This window comes from Cetorhinus maximus, unplaced genomic scaffold (assembly GCF_964194155.1).
Source record: "Cetorhinus maximus unplaced genomic scaffold, sCetMax3.hap1.1 HAP1_SCAFFOLD_2003, whole genome shotgun sequence".
In the NCBI taxonomy this organism is placed as follows: Eukaryota; Metazoa; Chordata; class Chondrichthyes; order Lamniformes; family Cetorhinidae; genus Cetorhinus; species Cetorhinus maximus.
Genome location: NW_027597943.1, coordinates 6213 through 21043, shown reverse-complemented (window position 1 = coordinate 21043; position 14831 = coordinate 6213). Strand labels below are relative to the sequence as shown.

The 14831-nt window shown below is 43.8% G+C and overlaps 1 protein-coding gene across 2 annotated transcripts in view; it reads right to left on the bottom strand.

The window, feature by feature from the left end:
* Nucleotides 1-13530, bottom strand: part of LOC144676845 (RNA-binding protein fxr1-A-like) — a 37110-nt gene extending 23580 nt beyond the window's left edge. Inside the window, exons 1-4 of one of the 2 annotated variants that reach the window (XM_078537167.1) lie at nt 13482-13530; nt 4436-4529; nt 2414-2485; nt 401-549 (exon numbers count right to left, since the gene is read on the bottom strand). In XM_078537167.1, the coding sequence (XP_078393293.1) occupies nt 401-549; nt 2414-2443 (179 nt within the window). In that variant the 5' untranslated portion in view covers nt 2444-2485; nt 4436-4529; nt 13482-13530. Of the gene's footprint in view, nt 1-400; nt 550-2413; nt 2486-4435; nt 4530-13481 lie in introns of those variants that run through there. The other variant, XM_078537166.1, reaches the window with a different exon arrangement.
* Nucleotides 13531-14831: the final 1301 nt, after the last annotated feature.

Below are 14831 nucleotides of genomic sequence, written 5' to 3'. Positions count from 1 at the left end.
GGTCATGGAGTTCCTATGCTTCATCTGATGGGCTCAGGAACAATGCATATCGCCTACCGCTCGCCCAATCCAAAGGCAAACATCACCACATAGGTCCCCAACCCAAAACACAATTAACCAGCTAAGCTAAAGACTACATACATAAAAAAGGATAACAATCCTATCCCACCCCACTGACATAGCACTGTTTGGTAACGTTCTGGTTCCATAGATTAAAATCATAGAAAGCAAGCTTCAGGCCCATTGTCCTGTGCAGTCAGATGTCACTTGTTTTTGGCATCTGAATATCACATATTAGTCTGGTGTCTTGCAGAAATTATTGGAACCTGATGGATATTTCAAAAGCGGTAAATAATTAGGATTGTCTGGCTTGGGAGCAAAGACTTCAAACAAGACTCACGCTTCTTTGAGGTCCTCTGGCACTGGGATGGCGTGTTTGTGGAACATGGTCTTGGTGGCAGTCTTGTTGGGATTGACAGGACGAAGCCTCTCCATAGTGACAATCTCATTATATGTGGCATCGCAGGCAGCATATTCTATCACGTAAAACTGAAACAGTAAAAACAGCAATCCTTACTCAGACTCGCTTTACAATCTAGGACGTAAGGTTATCTCACATCATCCCTACTCTGAACACCCAGTGTTTAAGCAATCCTCCAAACTGCCCACGCCAGATAGCAAAACACATAATGCAGCCTGGAGATGATGGCTTCTCTACATTAAAAGCACTACACAAATTCAAGGTTTTGGATACATACATTCTCTCCCCATCTCTCTCCTCCCAGTTAGTCTGTATTAAACACAATGACCATGTTAATTGTACATAATCAAACACAAATGATACACAAGTAGAAGGCTTCAATTGAAGTTTCACTTGAGTGGATATAAAGAGGCACTTAACTGACACCATGGTGTGGTTGGGTTAGGAGGTATATGCCTGTAATGTTTCACCTTGTAAATAAATGTAAGACTAAGCAAAGGTTGGCGGTATCCATCCTTCACCGACTGGCTTTCCGGAATAGAACAGACAAAACCAAGAGGTTATGGTTTTGGAAACCCCTTAAAGACATTACTTTGCAGACAGAGGATTTGCCATCCATCCCAAGCTTTGTAATTGCAATTACTTGGGAATACTAGGACTTGCATAGAAGGTACAGTGCAGAAACTAACTGGTTTATACAGGTGTTTTTATGCCACACGAACCAATTCCCGCCCTACTTCATCCAAGTCCAATCTTTGCAACCTATTCCATTCTCCCACATGTACTTATCTAACCTCCCCTTAAATGCATCTCTCATTCATGAGGTAGAAGAGCACAGAATAGGCAGGTAGGATTATTCACTCCAAATGTCCATGTCAAGCAAGACAGAGGGTAGTCCTGCATCAGAATGACAAGAATGCCCCGATGATTCAGCATATGGGAATGACTTGGAACGGGAGTTCAGATTTCTGGAAACACTGGGGTCAGTTCTAGAGAGAACTGGCCTGTATGAAGTACACTCTTAATGGTTTTTTTAAGAATGATATCATATTCAAGAAACCCGTTCGCAGCCCAAAGGCTGGGTTGCAGTGTGGCTTGTATCAAAAACATTTATATAAAATAATCAGATTAAAAACATGCAAACGTAACAATCATATATGTAACAAAAACAGACAAATTCAACAGGTAATAGGGAATGGTGGACGGGACATTAAAGGAAGGACAATGTGGAATTAAAATTACAAACCAAAATACACCATTCCTGTATTACAAGGACTGAAATACATAGATTTAATCATTTAAGTACCTCTGAGGGCCTGAACAATTAAGAAATAGGGCTACGTCGGTACCTTTCCATTGAATTTAGCCAAAACAGTGTTGCCTTGATTGCTCCTGGTGTGGTGGTGGCAAATAAAATGAACCAGTTAGAGGTACCAACTCCTTTGCGGGGGGTGGGGGATCATTTAATAAAACCAACAGAGAAATGGATTAGACAAGGACAGAATTTGGAGCTAAACATTCTTGATGATAAAATATTTAGGATGGATAGAGTAGAAATAAAAAAGACAACACTTGGTGGTGACCAGATAAATTTCACCTTAGACTCTATACAAACGCTGAAGCCTCCGATATGATGGGCAGGAAGTGGACGCTCATTTGGATGAGAGTCACCAGCCACATTGGATCAGGCATCGCCGCAAGTGTCCACAAAGCACACCAGAATTATTTGCAACACTGAATAAGTGATATAAATAAGGGTCCTCCATTTGTTTGATTTTGGTAATCTACTGGAATTTAGCATTTATATGCCTAACTTCTGTTTTTACAAAAACATCGTGTCAATAGCTAATGGATTTTTTTTTGTCTACAAGCTCCTTATTGTTCCCTTTAGTCTGGCTCTTAATCACAAAAGCAGCTACAACAAATACTTACATCTCCCTTCATCATCCGGACCCTTGCCATCCACCATCCACAGGGTTCATGTTCGTTGGCTCTGGAGTATACCTGGAACATTACAGTGATCACAGACAGTGATTTTGTACAATTTTGCTTCACTGAACATCCATTTAGCCCAGTCTCATTTTTAAAATTGGACGTGTCCCCACATAAGAAATTAAAACTTAGAATAAAACAGGAGACCGTCTGGTCCATCACGCTTGTGCCAGCTCTCTGATTCACCAACGATATCTTCGATTTTGGTTATCGCCTGTAAATTTGCACCAAGCCCTCAAGGTTGACATGCAAAATTTTGCTATGCACAGGTAATGAATGTGGGATGAGGCCAAGGAGAACAGCATCTGTCACACCTCGTGTGCATGTCAGGAAGCAGTGCCACCTGGGCAGCAGTGCCACTATGGCAGCAGTAAATGAATGTAAAAGTAGCCAGTATTACACTGCAACATCATGCAAGAACACAAGAAACAAGAGTAGTAGAAGACTACATAGCCCGCCGAGTCCGCTCCACCATTCAATATGATCGTGGCTGATCTCGTGTTTCACAACTCCACTTTCCTGCCCACTTCTCGTATCCCTCAATTCCCTGAGAGATCAAAAATCTGTCTAGCCCAGCCTTAAATGTCTTCAACGATGGAGCATCCACAACCCTCTGGGGTAGAGAATTCCAAAGATTCACAACCCTTTGAGTGAAGTAATTTCTCCTCATCTCAGTCCTAAATGATCGGCCCCTTATCCTGAGACGTGTTTTAGATTCCCCGACCAGTGGAAACAATCTCTCAGCGTCCACTCTGTCAAACCCCTTCAGAATCTTGCAGGTTTCAATGAGATCACCTCTCATTCTTCCAAACTCCAGAGAATATAGGCCCAATTTATTCTGCCCATTATAGAACATTTCCCCTCTTCCCAGGAACCTTCACTGAACTGCCTCCAAAGCAAGGATATCCTTTCTTAAATGTGGAGACCAAAACTGTACACAGTACACCAGATGTGGTCTCATCAAAACCCTATACAATTGTAGCAGGACTTCTTTATCCCTGTACTCCAATCCCCTTGCAATAGAGCATGCTAGTGTTCCCCAGTGAGGATGATGCCTGTGTTTATGGCTCTGTCACTAACAGGGGACATTACCAGCAAAATGGAGATTCCAACATCCTATCTACAGAAGTAACAAAGCTAATGAACAGGTACAAAACTTAATTATAGAGGCTAATGGAATACTGGCCTTTATCTCCAGGGAACTGGATTAGCAAGGGGTGGAAATTATGTTACGGCGGTACAAAAGCTCAGGTCAGGCAGCACCTGGAGTAGCTGTGTTCAGTTCTGAGCATTGCACTTCAGAAGGAGATACTGGCCTTGGAGGGGTTGAAGTGCAGATTCACCAGAACGATATCACTGGCATGATACCAGGGCTAAAATGGTTAAATTATGAGCACGGGTTACTCAGTGAAGTATTCTCTCAAGTGAAGATTAAGGGGTGATCTAATGGAGATATTTAAGGTGATTAAAGGATTCACTAGATTCAATAGAGAGAAACAGTTTCCTCTGGTGGGGAAGAGTCCAGCAAAGGAGGATGGGGGAAGAACTTTTAAATTGGAGCCAGGCCTTTCAGGGGGTGATGTCTGGAAGAACTTCTTCACACAAAGGGGAGTGGAAATCTGGAAAACTCTTCCCGCTAAATGCAGAGGGTCAACTATAAAATTCAAACAGGGATTGATAGATTTTTGTTGGGTAAGAGTATAATGGCTTACAAATCCAAGGTGGGTAGATGGAGTTAAGATACAGATCAGCCATGAGCTAACAGAACCATAATTACTACAGAGAATCAAAGTTCCATTCTAAGTCCAGCAAGATCATTGCAGTCACCACAAGCAAGGTGTTCTGCTTTAGGAGCGGGGAGGGCTGAGGCAGGGGCTGGCCAAGGGGGTGATCAGAAGATCTACCAAAGACAATATAAATCGCTGAGTATTAGCAATTAAAAAATAGCTACATGTGTCTTACCTCAACTTCATCCCCTTCACTGATCTCTTTGTTGAAATCTGCAGGAGGTGGCAAGCGCACATCATTGAAGGGAAGCTGTCGCTCAGGTTGCCAGCTGCGGATAAAGAGCGAGTCACAAGATCAGGATGATCGTAGTTCAGGAGTTCGGAACATGGTCTGGAAGCAAAACATTCCTTCCCCTTCCCTCAAGGAGATGGAAAACGCAACATTGTACATCACTTACTGCCCAGTTAGGGTCTGCTTAAACCATTGTGGTCCTACTTGAACGCCACGAGTATCGTTTGCAATGGAATAGCTTTTAACTTCCCAAGACGTATCAACTCGAGATACAAGGCTGCAGTCATACACAGGCTGAAGCAAAAACAAAAATGCTGGAAAAACTCAGCAGGTCTGACAGCATCTGTGGAGAGAAAGACAGAGTTAACGTTGAGAGTCCGTATGACTCTTCTTCAGAGCTCTGAAGAGTTATACGGACTGGAAACGTTAACTCTTTGTCTTTCTCGCCACAGATGCTGTCAGACCTGCTGAGTTTTTCCAGCATTTTGTTTTTGTTTCAGATTTCCAGCATTCGCAGTATTTTGCCTTGATCTACAGACTAAAGCAATGTGGGTTCCTCTAATAAAGGAAGTGTTAATAATATGATGGCATTCCTTAAAGACCTGAGTTTTGAGCTCCTACCTCTAACCTAGTTCTGCCTCTACATGACAACGATCAAGTCCTCTTTCACTATATAAACCTCAATCAAATCACCCACGCCTACTCTTCTCTGCAGTATACACAGTTCTTTAGAGTCTATATGGGTAACTTATGGCATTTTCAGCTGAGAATTAATCTTAGGACTCGACTCTGTGACCTTTCTAAATCCCCAATACCCTGCACTGCAAGACCATCAAAATTGAATTCTAACCGAAGGCTCCACCATGGTCTTGTTCAAGGACAAGATGGTACTTTTCCCTGTATGGTTTAGCATTAAATCTGCCCACATACATAACATTTAAAATTAAACATCATTTGCCAAACACATCAAGATCTGCCTGCTGTGGTCAAGCACCCTCCACAATTCCAAACTTCACACACTATTTGGGATTGTTCATCAACTTGTGGGTCATTCCCACGCCACCTACTTTAGGCCTTTCATGAAAATGGTAAATAGCAACCGACTTAACACTGGTCCCTGGGTTACACCACTGCTAACCAGTCTCCAAGCAGAACCAGAACCACTAACTTCTAACTTTGTCTCCCGGCTTTCAGCTGGTTCTTAGTCCACCAGAGAGGATTACCACTAATTCTACAATATTCAATCTGGTCGAGAATCCAGAGTATCTTAACATCCACCAGGGTACACTCATCCATGATTAACCTGAAGTCTTCAAACAATTCAAACAGATTAGTAAAGGTCTTTCCCCTTTGTAAGACATTCCTGACCTGACCTTATGAAAAATTGGAGCTTTTTGGGCAAAATCTGCCATCATGGAAACAACTCTGCCTGCAGAAATGACCTTCAGAATACTCATTGAACACCACTAAATCCTTTCCCTAGACAATGCCAACTCAAGACAAAATGCCACAAGAGCAACTAGAATGGGAAAGGGCAAGTAAATACTTCACAACCTTTTAAAACAAGGTCAGGAAGGCTATCCAGTTGGTCAGCGTTCATCAATCAGGATTCCTATTCCACTTCTTACACCCAGGCAATTTGGGTGTTCATGTCAGCCAGGAGCACAAGTGCTAAAGAGGCATGAAGCACAGTAGCCTGAACTTTGGGACAGTACAGAGGGGAAAACAATCACATCTCAGAACAAGAGTCTGTGCAAACTGGCTTTAATCTGACAGCAAATTCACGGCCCTGTAGGTCTGCAATGCTACCTGTTCACAATAGTCAAATCCTTATATCGAGGAGAGTAGGCAGGAGTAACCAGTGTGTGTTAGTTTTGCTGAAAGCACATGAGACTCTAGAATCATACAGCCCAGGAGGCCATTTGGCCCATCCTAGCTGTGCTGGCTGTGAACCAGTTCTTCAATTAGCCCCCAGTCTTTCCTCATAGCTCTGCAATTTTCTCCTCTACCCTCATTCAAGGCTTTGACTAAGTTTTGGATTACCTCTCCCAATATCTCCTCCTTTGATTCAGTTCTTCCCAAAATTCCAGTTCCCCTTTTGAAAATTCCTATCGAATCTGCTTCCACCACTCTTTCAGGCAGCGCCTTCCAGATCTCAACTGGCTGTGTAAAAAAAACTCATCTCCTCCTCTGGTTCTTTTGCCAATTCTCTTCAATCTGTGTCCCTCTGGTTACCGACCCTCCTGCCACTGGGTACCCTTTCTCCTCATAGGTGAGGTTTTGAAAAGCCACCAACCATTTTCACAATTAGACTGATAAAAGTTATGTGTAGCTGCTGCAGTCTGACCATTGTCGTAGCAGCTACCCTGTGCTGCTATAAAACCTTTGTGACTCTGAGCCCACGACAAAAGGCAGTGGAAGTATGTTAGGAATAAGAGTACTTCAAAAGGAATATTTCTTTCATCACCAAAGTATCAAGGGTTTGCACTGGAGGGGTAAATAAAGGAGAACACATCACATGTAGCTGGTTAACCAAAGTGGATACTGTAAGAAAGGGTTGCTTGCTCACTTGGTTGTTTAAAGGGGGAACTGCATTCCAGTGAGTTGCCTCTTAAAGCAGTTAGAGTGAATACTGTACATAAAAGCACCTGCCAACCCCCATATCATCATTGGCAATCCCTGTGCATGCCCCTATCACCCTGAAGACTGAGTGAAAGAAACTTCTTATTCCAACCTTGATGTAGCTCTCACGGCTGTACTATCACAATCCGAGATCACACCCTGCAGTGATTTCAATGCTAGGGTGGGGAAGCAGTTCTGCACAGAGTTGGGAAAGCACGGGAAGTTCAATCCCAACAATGCACACTTCCCTACCTTGTGCCAAACACTATCTTGTGTTCACTAACACCCTTTCCCACCAAAAAAAAAGCTTCAGGACATCCAGGCAACATCCAAGATCAAAGCACTGGGACTTAATAGACCATGTGATAGTTAGGACCAGGGACCAAAAACAAATACACACATCCCATGACCACCAGCTCATTTGCTTGTTATTGGCACTTGTTGAGAAAGGGACCTGGAGCCGTGACAGGTACAGAGAAGGCTCGTGGTCTCCAGCCTGTCAAATACCAAAGCTCGAGGAATTTCAAGAGCAAATCAATCAGAAACCACAGGACCAGACAGTCGCACCAACAAACAATGTCCAAGGTGACGGACAATAATTCAAATCTACCATTCATACATGCCAAGAAATTCTCCAACACACCACTAAAAGACACCAAGATTGGTTTGTGAGCGATACTAGAATAGACAAACTCACTGATTGTAAAAAGAACATTCCAAACCTGGCAACAGGATCCAAATTGAACAGAAAAGCAGCTCGTGCGCCAGACACCCTATATCCAACATAATGAAGCTTTGATACAAAACGACCAATCTCAAACTGCGCCTGGGAGAACAGAGACACCGGCAGCAGGGCAATTAGAACCCAGTATTTTGGGATAATTCCATAGTGCACCCTCCCCTCTTTAAAGGAGATGAATTACCAATTCCTTCATACTCACATCATGTGGCCTCCACTGCCCATCCACCTATTGGCTTTATCCTAAAAGGACTTTCATTGAAGTCAAGGTCCAGCTGCCCTCAGTAACTTGACCCACCAAGAGTTTGAGACATTGGCAGTGGATCCCACATATACATGAGTATTGGACAAAACCTTCAATGGCTGCCAAACAATACCAACGCTTTCAAAGTCAATATTGTTGATCGCATTTAGCAGGGAAAAGGGAGGCAGATACTAACAAAGTGATTCAATGCACCAAGGATTGAGGGCCACTGGAGAATTACAATGGAGCCTCCTCCAGGACCCATGGGAGAGAGGGGTGTAAAAAGGAAGTGTGGGTTAAACTCAGATCACATGATTATCCGGGGAACGGAGAGTCCCAGCTCCACACACCGAGCTACGCTAGCAGCTAATTTGATGGGACAACACGTGTGATTTGGCCACGCCACCAGCTGTCCTTCAACCTCTTTAAAAAAAACTAAACTCCTCCGCGTCACTAAAAGGCTTTTTTTTTAATGCCATCCGTCTGTCTACATTTGTCAGAGAAAAATAATTTCAGGAAAACTAGCCAAGCAGAACATCAGATATAGCTACATTAAGGATACCAACAGCACAAAAGGGTATATTCTTTTCATTCTCCTTGCTGCAGATTAAAGAGCACTGCCCTGCCAGTAACCTTCATTCAATTTAAAGTGCATAATAGTCGATAATAACCAAGTGTCGAAATCTGGAGTGTCCCGGTGGGCTCGATGAGATCTACCGTACTGTTTAACTTCAACATCTGGGACTACACAGAATGTACAACACAGAAACAGGCCATCAGCCCAACTAGTCCACATAAACCTCTGCCCACCCTCTTCATATCACCCTATTACATCCTTCTATTCCTTTCTCCCTCATGTGTTTATCCAGCTTCCCTTTAAATATATCTACACTATTCACTTCAACCACTCCGAGGTAGCTAGTTCCACACTCTCACCACTTCTTGGGTAAAGAAGTTTCTCCTGAATTCCCTATTGGGTTATTAGTGACTGCCTTATATTTGGCTAAAGGCAAAATACTGCAGGTGCTGGAAATCTGAATCAAAAACAAAAAAAGCCGGAAAAACTCAGCAGGTCTGACAGCATCTGTGGAGAAAAAGACAGAGTTAAAGTTTCGAGTCCGTGTGACTCTTCTTCAGAGCCATACGGACTCAAAGTGTTAATTCTGTCTTTCTCTCCACAGATGCTGTCAGGCCAGCTGAGTTTTTCCAGCTTTTTTTTGTTTTTGATCTTATATTCAGCCCCTAGTTTCAATCTCATCCATGAGTGAAACATCATCTGTACATCAGCTCCAACAAACTACTTCATAATCTTTAAGGTCACCCTCAGCATTCTCTATTCTACAGAAAAGACAAAAACATTAGCTTTCTTTTGATCCTGTACAGGGTTTCTAAAATAATTTCCCCACCCCAAAGTTCTGACTATTAGACAAGTGGAGTTACTGCCCCACACACACACCCAGATCAAGCAAGGAGTCAGCCAACAGCAGCGGAGTTGGTGCATTGCACATCTTCCAGCCAGTGAAAGCAAGGATAACTGACTTTTCCATAGGTCTCTAGTTTGTTGCTATGGCTTTTAAGAATTTCAACATAATGAAACACATCTTTACTCTGCACGGTCACGTTTACGTTGAATGCACTTTGTGAAAAGCATGCAGAGTCTCTGAATATTTCTATCCCGAAACAGGCCTGGACTAAATTTAATTTGGGATTATTTCAATCAAATACTTAATTGGATTAGGCCTATGTACTGGACAGCAATATGTGAGCAACTTTGCAGTTTCCCTGCACCAAAGGGACCTTTGTCAGGGAGGCAGCAATGTGATTCAAACCAGTCTGATGGGGTGGGGGTAGGAGAGAAGAGGGGGCAGGAGAGAAGAGGGGGCAATAGCCCTCGATATTTCAGAGGCCAGGCCAGCGTTCCATCTTGGCACTACCCCAAATATTGATTACAATCCCAGTCACCAAAGAAAGCATGAATCAGGGAAACAGATAAAGGAAGACAGGTGAAATAATTCAAAATAAGAATGACTACAATAATTATTCCAGGGTTCTTGGTAAATTGTATAATTGCACAGAGGCACACCTGGAGCAATAACCACAATAACTGAGTCCTACACCAACCAGCTCATCACAGACCTTCAAATGGACCTCAAAAGGTTTTACTTGGATCACAAGGAGCTTTGGATGTGTAGACACCTCATGCACAGGAGTCTGTCAGTCCTCTGCCCTGCCCACAAGTACCCATTGTTTATGACTGGTCAAGTATTGCTTGTCCTGCTAGAACAAGTGTGTTTATTGAGCAGTCAGTACGAGAAGGCCGCAAGCTCATCAAAGCGAGCTCTCAAACATCACATTTGTTTTGATGCAGCTGCTGAAATAATAATATGCCAGTTATGGACGAATAATTACATTGAGCCACACAAGTCCCAAAGGTAACTGCAGAGGCAAGCAAAACTTGGCAGTACAAAAACCGGGGATGCTGTTACACATCAGGAACACAATATAATCTACATTCTTTAACCAAAGAACAACTGCAGAGACATGGGATTCCTGCATTGCATTCAGGGTTTAGAAACTCATGCTGGATTTCAATGGAGTTTATAAAAAGGAAAAATTGGTCCATGCTTCTACCAGCTCAATAACTATCGGATAACACTACGAATGCTTGCGTGCAGTCTCAGCACATGTGCAGTGATTTAGTGTGTGTTTTTGGACATGATCTTCAGTTCATGCCCACAAAGCAGAAAAAGGGGAAAAAGTAGCCTGCAGACTATGAGCCTCCTAGAGTTTAGGGTGAGCAGCCAGAGCAAGACAGTCATTTCTCAAGGTTCAAGGGTGCATGACATGAATGGGCTGATGGTTCAAGTTCTGCTCTTCCATCACCCTTGTGCTCACTGACCTACACTGGCTTCAGGTCTGCAAATGCCTCAATTTAAATATTCTGAACCTTGCAATGGCCTTGCAAGGAGAGGTCACTATAACCTCCTCCAGCTTCGCAACCCTCTGATCTCTGCACTCTTGTAATTCTGGTCTCTTGCACATCCCCAATTTTAATCATTCCACTATTAGCGGCCATGCCTTCAGCTGCTGGGCCATAAGCCCTGGAATTCCCTCTCTAAATACCTCTACCTCTCTAACTCTTATCTTTAAAGCACTCCTCAAAGCCTGCACTTTTGTTCGAGCTTTTGGTCACTTGGCCTAGTATTTCCCCAAGTGGCTAGGTGTCATATTTTGTTTGAAAACGCAACAAGTGAGGCGCCTGGGGAATTTACGATAGTAAAGGTGCTATATAAAAGCAAGCTGCTGCAATTTCTGAAGCACTGGTTCTCAAACTGCAGTCCACGGACTCCTGGAGTTCTGTAGAAACTTTCCGGAGTCTGTGAAATAGTGTGAAATGCTCATTGAGAGGTGGCTGCCATGTATGCAGTGGAGAGTGGACTGACTTGTCTCAGCTAGCATGAGAATGTAAAAGGAGACACAGTTTCTGCGAAACAGGCACAGTGACCTCACTGATATCCCCAAGTAAACACATGTTTTCTGAACAGCATTATCAAAACACTCTTTACATGCAGCTCTCTCGTATGCCATTCCTTCACTGTCACTGGGTCAAAATCTTAGAACTCCCTCCCTAACAGCACTGTGGGTGTACCTACACCGCATGGACTGCAGAGGTTCAAGAAGGCAACTCACCACCTTCTCAAGGGCAATTAGGAATGGACAATAAAAATGCTAGCCAAGCCAGCAATGCCCATGTCCTGTGAAAGAATAAAAACATAGAGTATTCCATTGAATAACTTAGATGAGGATGGTGATAGGTGCAGGGACCAGGGTTGGTGATTATTAATCTATTTGAAATGGGCCCCTTCCAACAAACAGGTTCGAGGACCACTGATCTAAACTGATTTAAAGTGGGGACTTGAATAGCAAGAGAGCTGACCACCCTTGGTTAAATCTGATTTAGTGGCAATTCAAGTAAATAAACCACATGCACCATTATAAATGAAATGCTCAATTATATCAGAACCAGCATCTTGCAAAGCAACTGGTTGCAAACAACATAGGGTTCAAATGTTCTCTGAAGCTTTGATTGATTTTATTGTTCAGCTTCACCATTACGTGTTAAACATTGACATTAGGAATACTGCAGCAAGTAACTCGCCTCCTGACTCCCCAAAGCCTGGCCACCTTCTACAAGGCAGAAGTCAGGAGTGTGAAGGAATACGCTCCACTTGCCTGGATGAGTGCAGCTCCAACAACACAAGGAGCTTGACACCATCCAGGACAAAACACTTTGCTGGATTGGCACCCCTTCCACAAACATTCACTCCCTCCACCACCGACACACAGTGGCACAGTGCGTACCATCTACAAAATGCACTGCAGCAACTCACCAAGGCTCCTTCCAAACCTGTGACCTCTGCCACCTCGAAGGGCAAGGGCAGTACTCGTACACCATCCTGACTTGGAAATATATCGCCATTCCTTCACTGTCGCTGCTGGGTCAAAACCCTGGAACCCCCCCACCCCCTAATGGCACTGGAACCCCCCCACCCCACATGGGCTGCAGCAGTTCCAGGTGGCTGCTCATCAGCACCTTCTCAAGGTCAATTAAGGAACGGGTAATAAATTCTGGCATTGCCACTAATGCCCAAATCCTTTGGGAAAAAAAGAAATGCCTCTAGATCTCCAGCAAAAACCCTACTTAAACTAGCAATGTAACCTTAATAATGGACTGTAGGGACTGCCAGTCTCACACAGTGTATACACACATTGAGAGTCTGATCCTGCCCACACAAAGCTCCCAGCAGCATAAACGCTGGAATTCTTAAAGTTTAGTTTTGTAACTTGGACACAAATAGCTGCTTAAAGTTCTTGCACTGCATCGAGAACATCCTGGTCGTGCCCAGTTTCACATGGCTTTACACTGTACTACTGAAAACAAGTGGCAACTGGACTGTGCTTAAAATCTCAACCTGTGTCACCACCACCTTGTGGGCAAACAGCTCCCCGACCCCCACCCAGTTCAAGCCACCTCATGTTAACTGAGTAGAGATGCCAGTTAATCTATTTATTCTCCCTGGAGGCAGTATCCATGCCAAAAAATTCAAGCCCTCAGCCCACAAGGATGAAATGCCTACAGTGGTCAATGCAGGTTAAAATTGGCAACTCCCTCTATCATCAGCTGGATCTGGAACTGTTTGGAGTTTCCTGGTGAGAGACCAGTAACATTGGCAGTACCATTGCCAGGAGCCTGTACTTCTGATAGCAGCATGGGACACATTCTGTGCCTAGTCCAGAAAGCAGATTGCTGGAGTCCAGTGATGGCTACAGGCTGCCCTGTGGATCGAGAGAAGTGAAAGGTCAAACAAAGCAACAGCACTTACTTGTTCTCAAAGGCAATGGTGATGGAGTCTTCGTGGACATCTTTCACAAACCCCTAAGAGAGGGACAGGGAAAAAAAAAATGGAAAATTAAATAAAATACCTACTGGACAGTGAATCAAGAGTGAGGAAGGGAACAATTTCAATTTAAAAATCAGATATCTAGTGACTTGACTGACCCTTCTTTATCAATAAGAGAAACAGAGACACCTTGAACAGATCATAGAATCACTTCATCAGAGAGTAGATTTCAAAAACATTTACGTTCTGGCAAAGAGAATTCTGCTGTATTACTGGCCTCGAAACCATTCCTACTCCATCCCCACCACACTGCTAAAAACGATTAACGCCTCTCCCGTTTATTCTCCAACTTCTCTCCCTCATCTTGCAGTCACTTCATCATCTCTTCCTAAACCCTCAAAATGTGCCTCGACCTCCCCACGACCCCGTGATCCGTTAGCACCTAACACATTACTAGACCCGAAGGAGCTGACAACGATGAGCTCTGAAAAAAAATAGCCGTAAGTACTCCGATGCTGCCAGACCTGCCGCGTTTTTCTAGCATTTTCTGTTTTTATTATAGCATTTTACTAACGTGGCTCCACGCTTCACTACAGGGGAGTCCAAAGTGAATACCAGCCGTACTGCAAAGCAAAGGAATCTTTTCGCTCTGACACCATCCTCAACACTCTCACCAACACCACCCCTCCACCCCAAAGCTTCACTCTAGATTCCTGTTTCCCACACACCTAAAAAGAAACGGTGAAGCCAAGCGGCGATGTTGGGAGTTTAACAACTCCAAAACTTCTATGTGGACTCTACAAGAGGGATCCAAGGTGAATCGCCCTTAGTTTTCTTATTCCTGGTGTGATTAAGCATCCAACATTCCTTTGGCATGGCAGCAGGGGTATTTGGGAACAAGCATACATTAGGCGTGTTCCATCACAAGTGTTGCTTTAAACCCAGACTTTACCTCTCAGCTGGAATCAGGGCTCTCAGTCTAGAGGCCGCGGATTGGCAGGTCCTGCCACTGTCACATGGCGACACTGGAATTTTTCTTCCCATTCCCGCAACACCACCACCCCCCTCCCACCCCACAATAAAGGTAAAAACAGGCATCTGAAGAAACAGCAGTCATACCAGCCCAGTGAGGTTTAAAATAGCAGGACTTTGAGCTGAAGGAATGTTTCTATATCAAGCAGTTGATCGGGGAACAGTTCCAAATGACCAAGTCACACCAGAGCTGATGACTTGAGCAGGTGCAGAGAAGGCTGCTTAACAGAATAACAGTTGCCCTTGAGGTGTCAGTGCAAAGTCTGTAGCCCTTGGGTCTGCTCTCAACTCGAGGCTGTC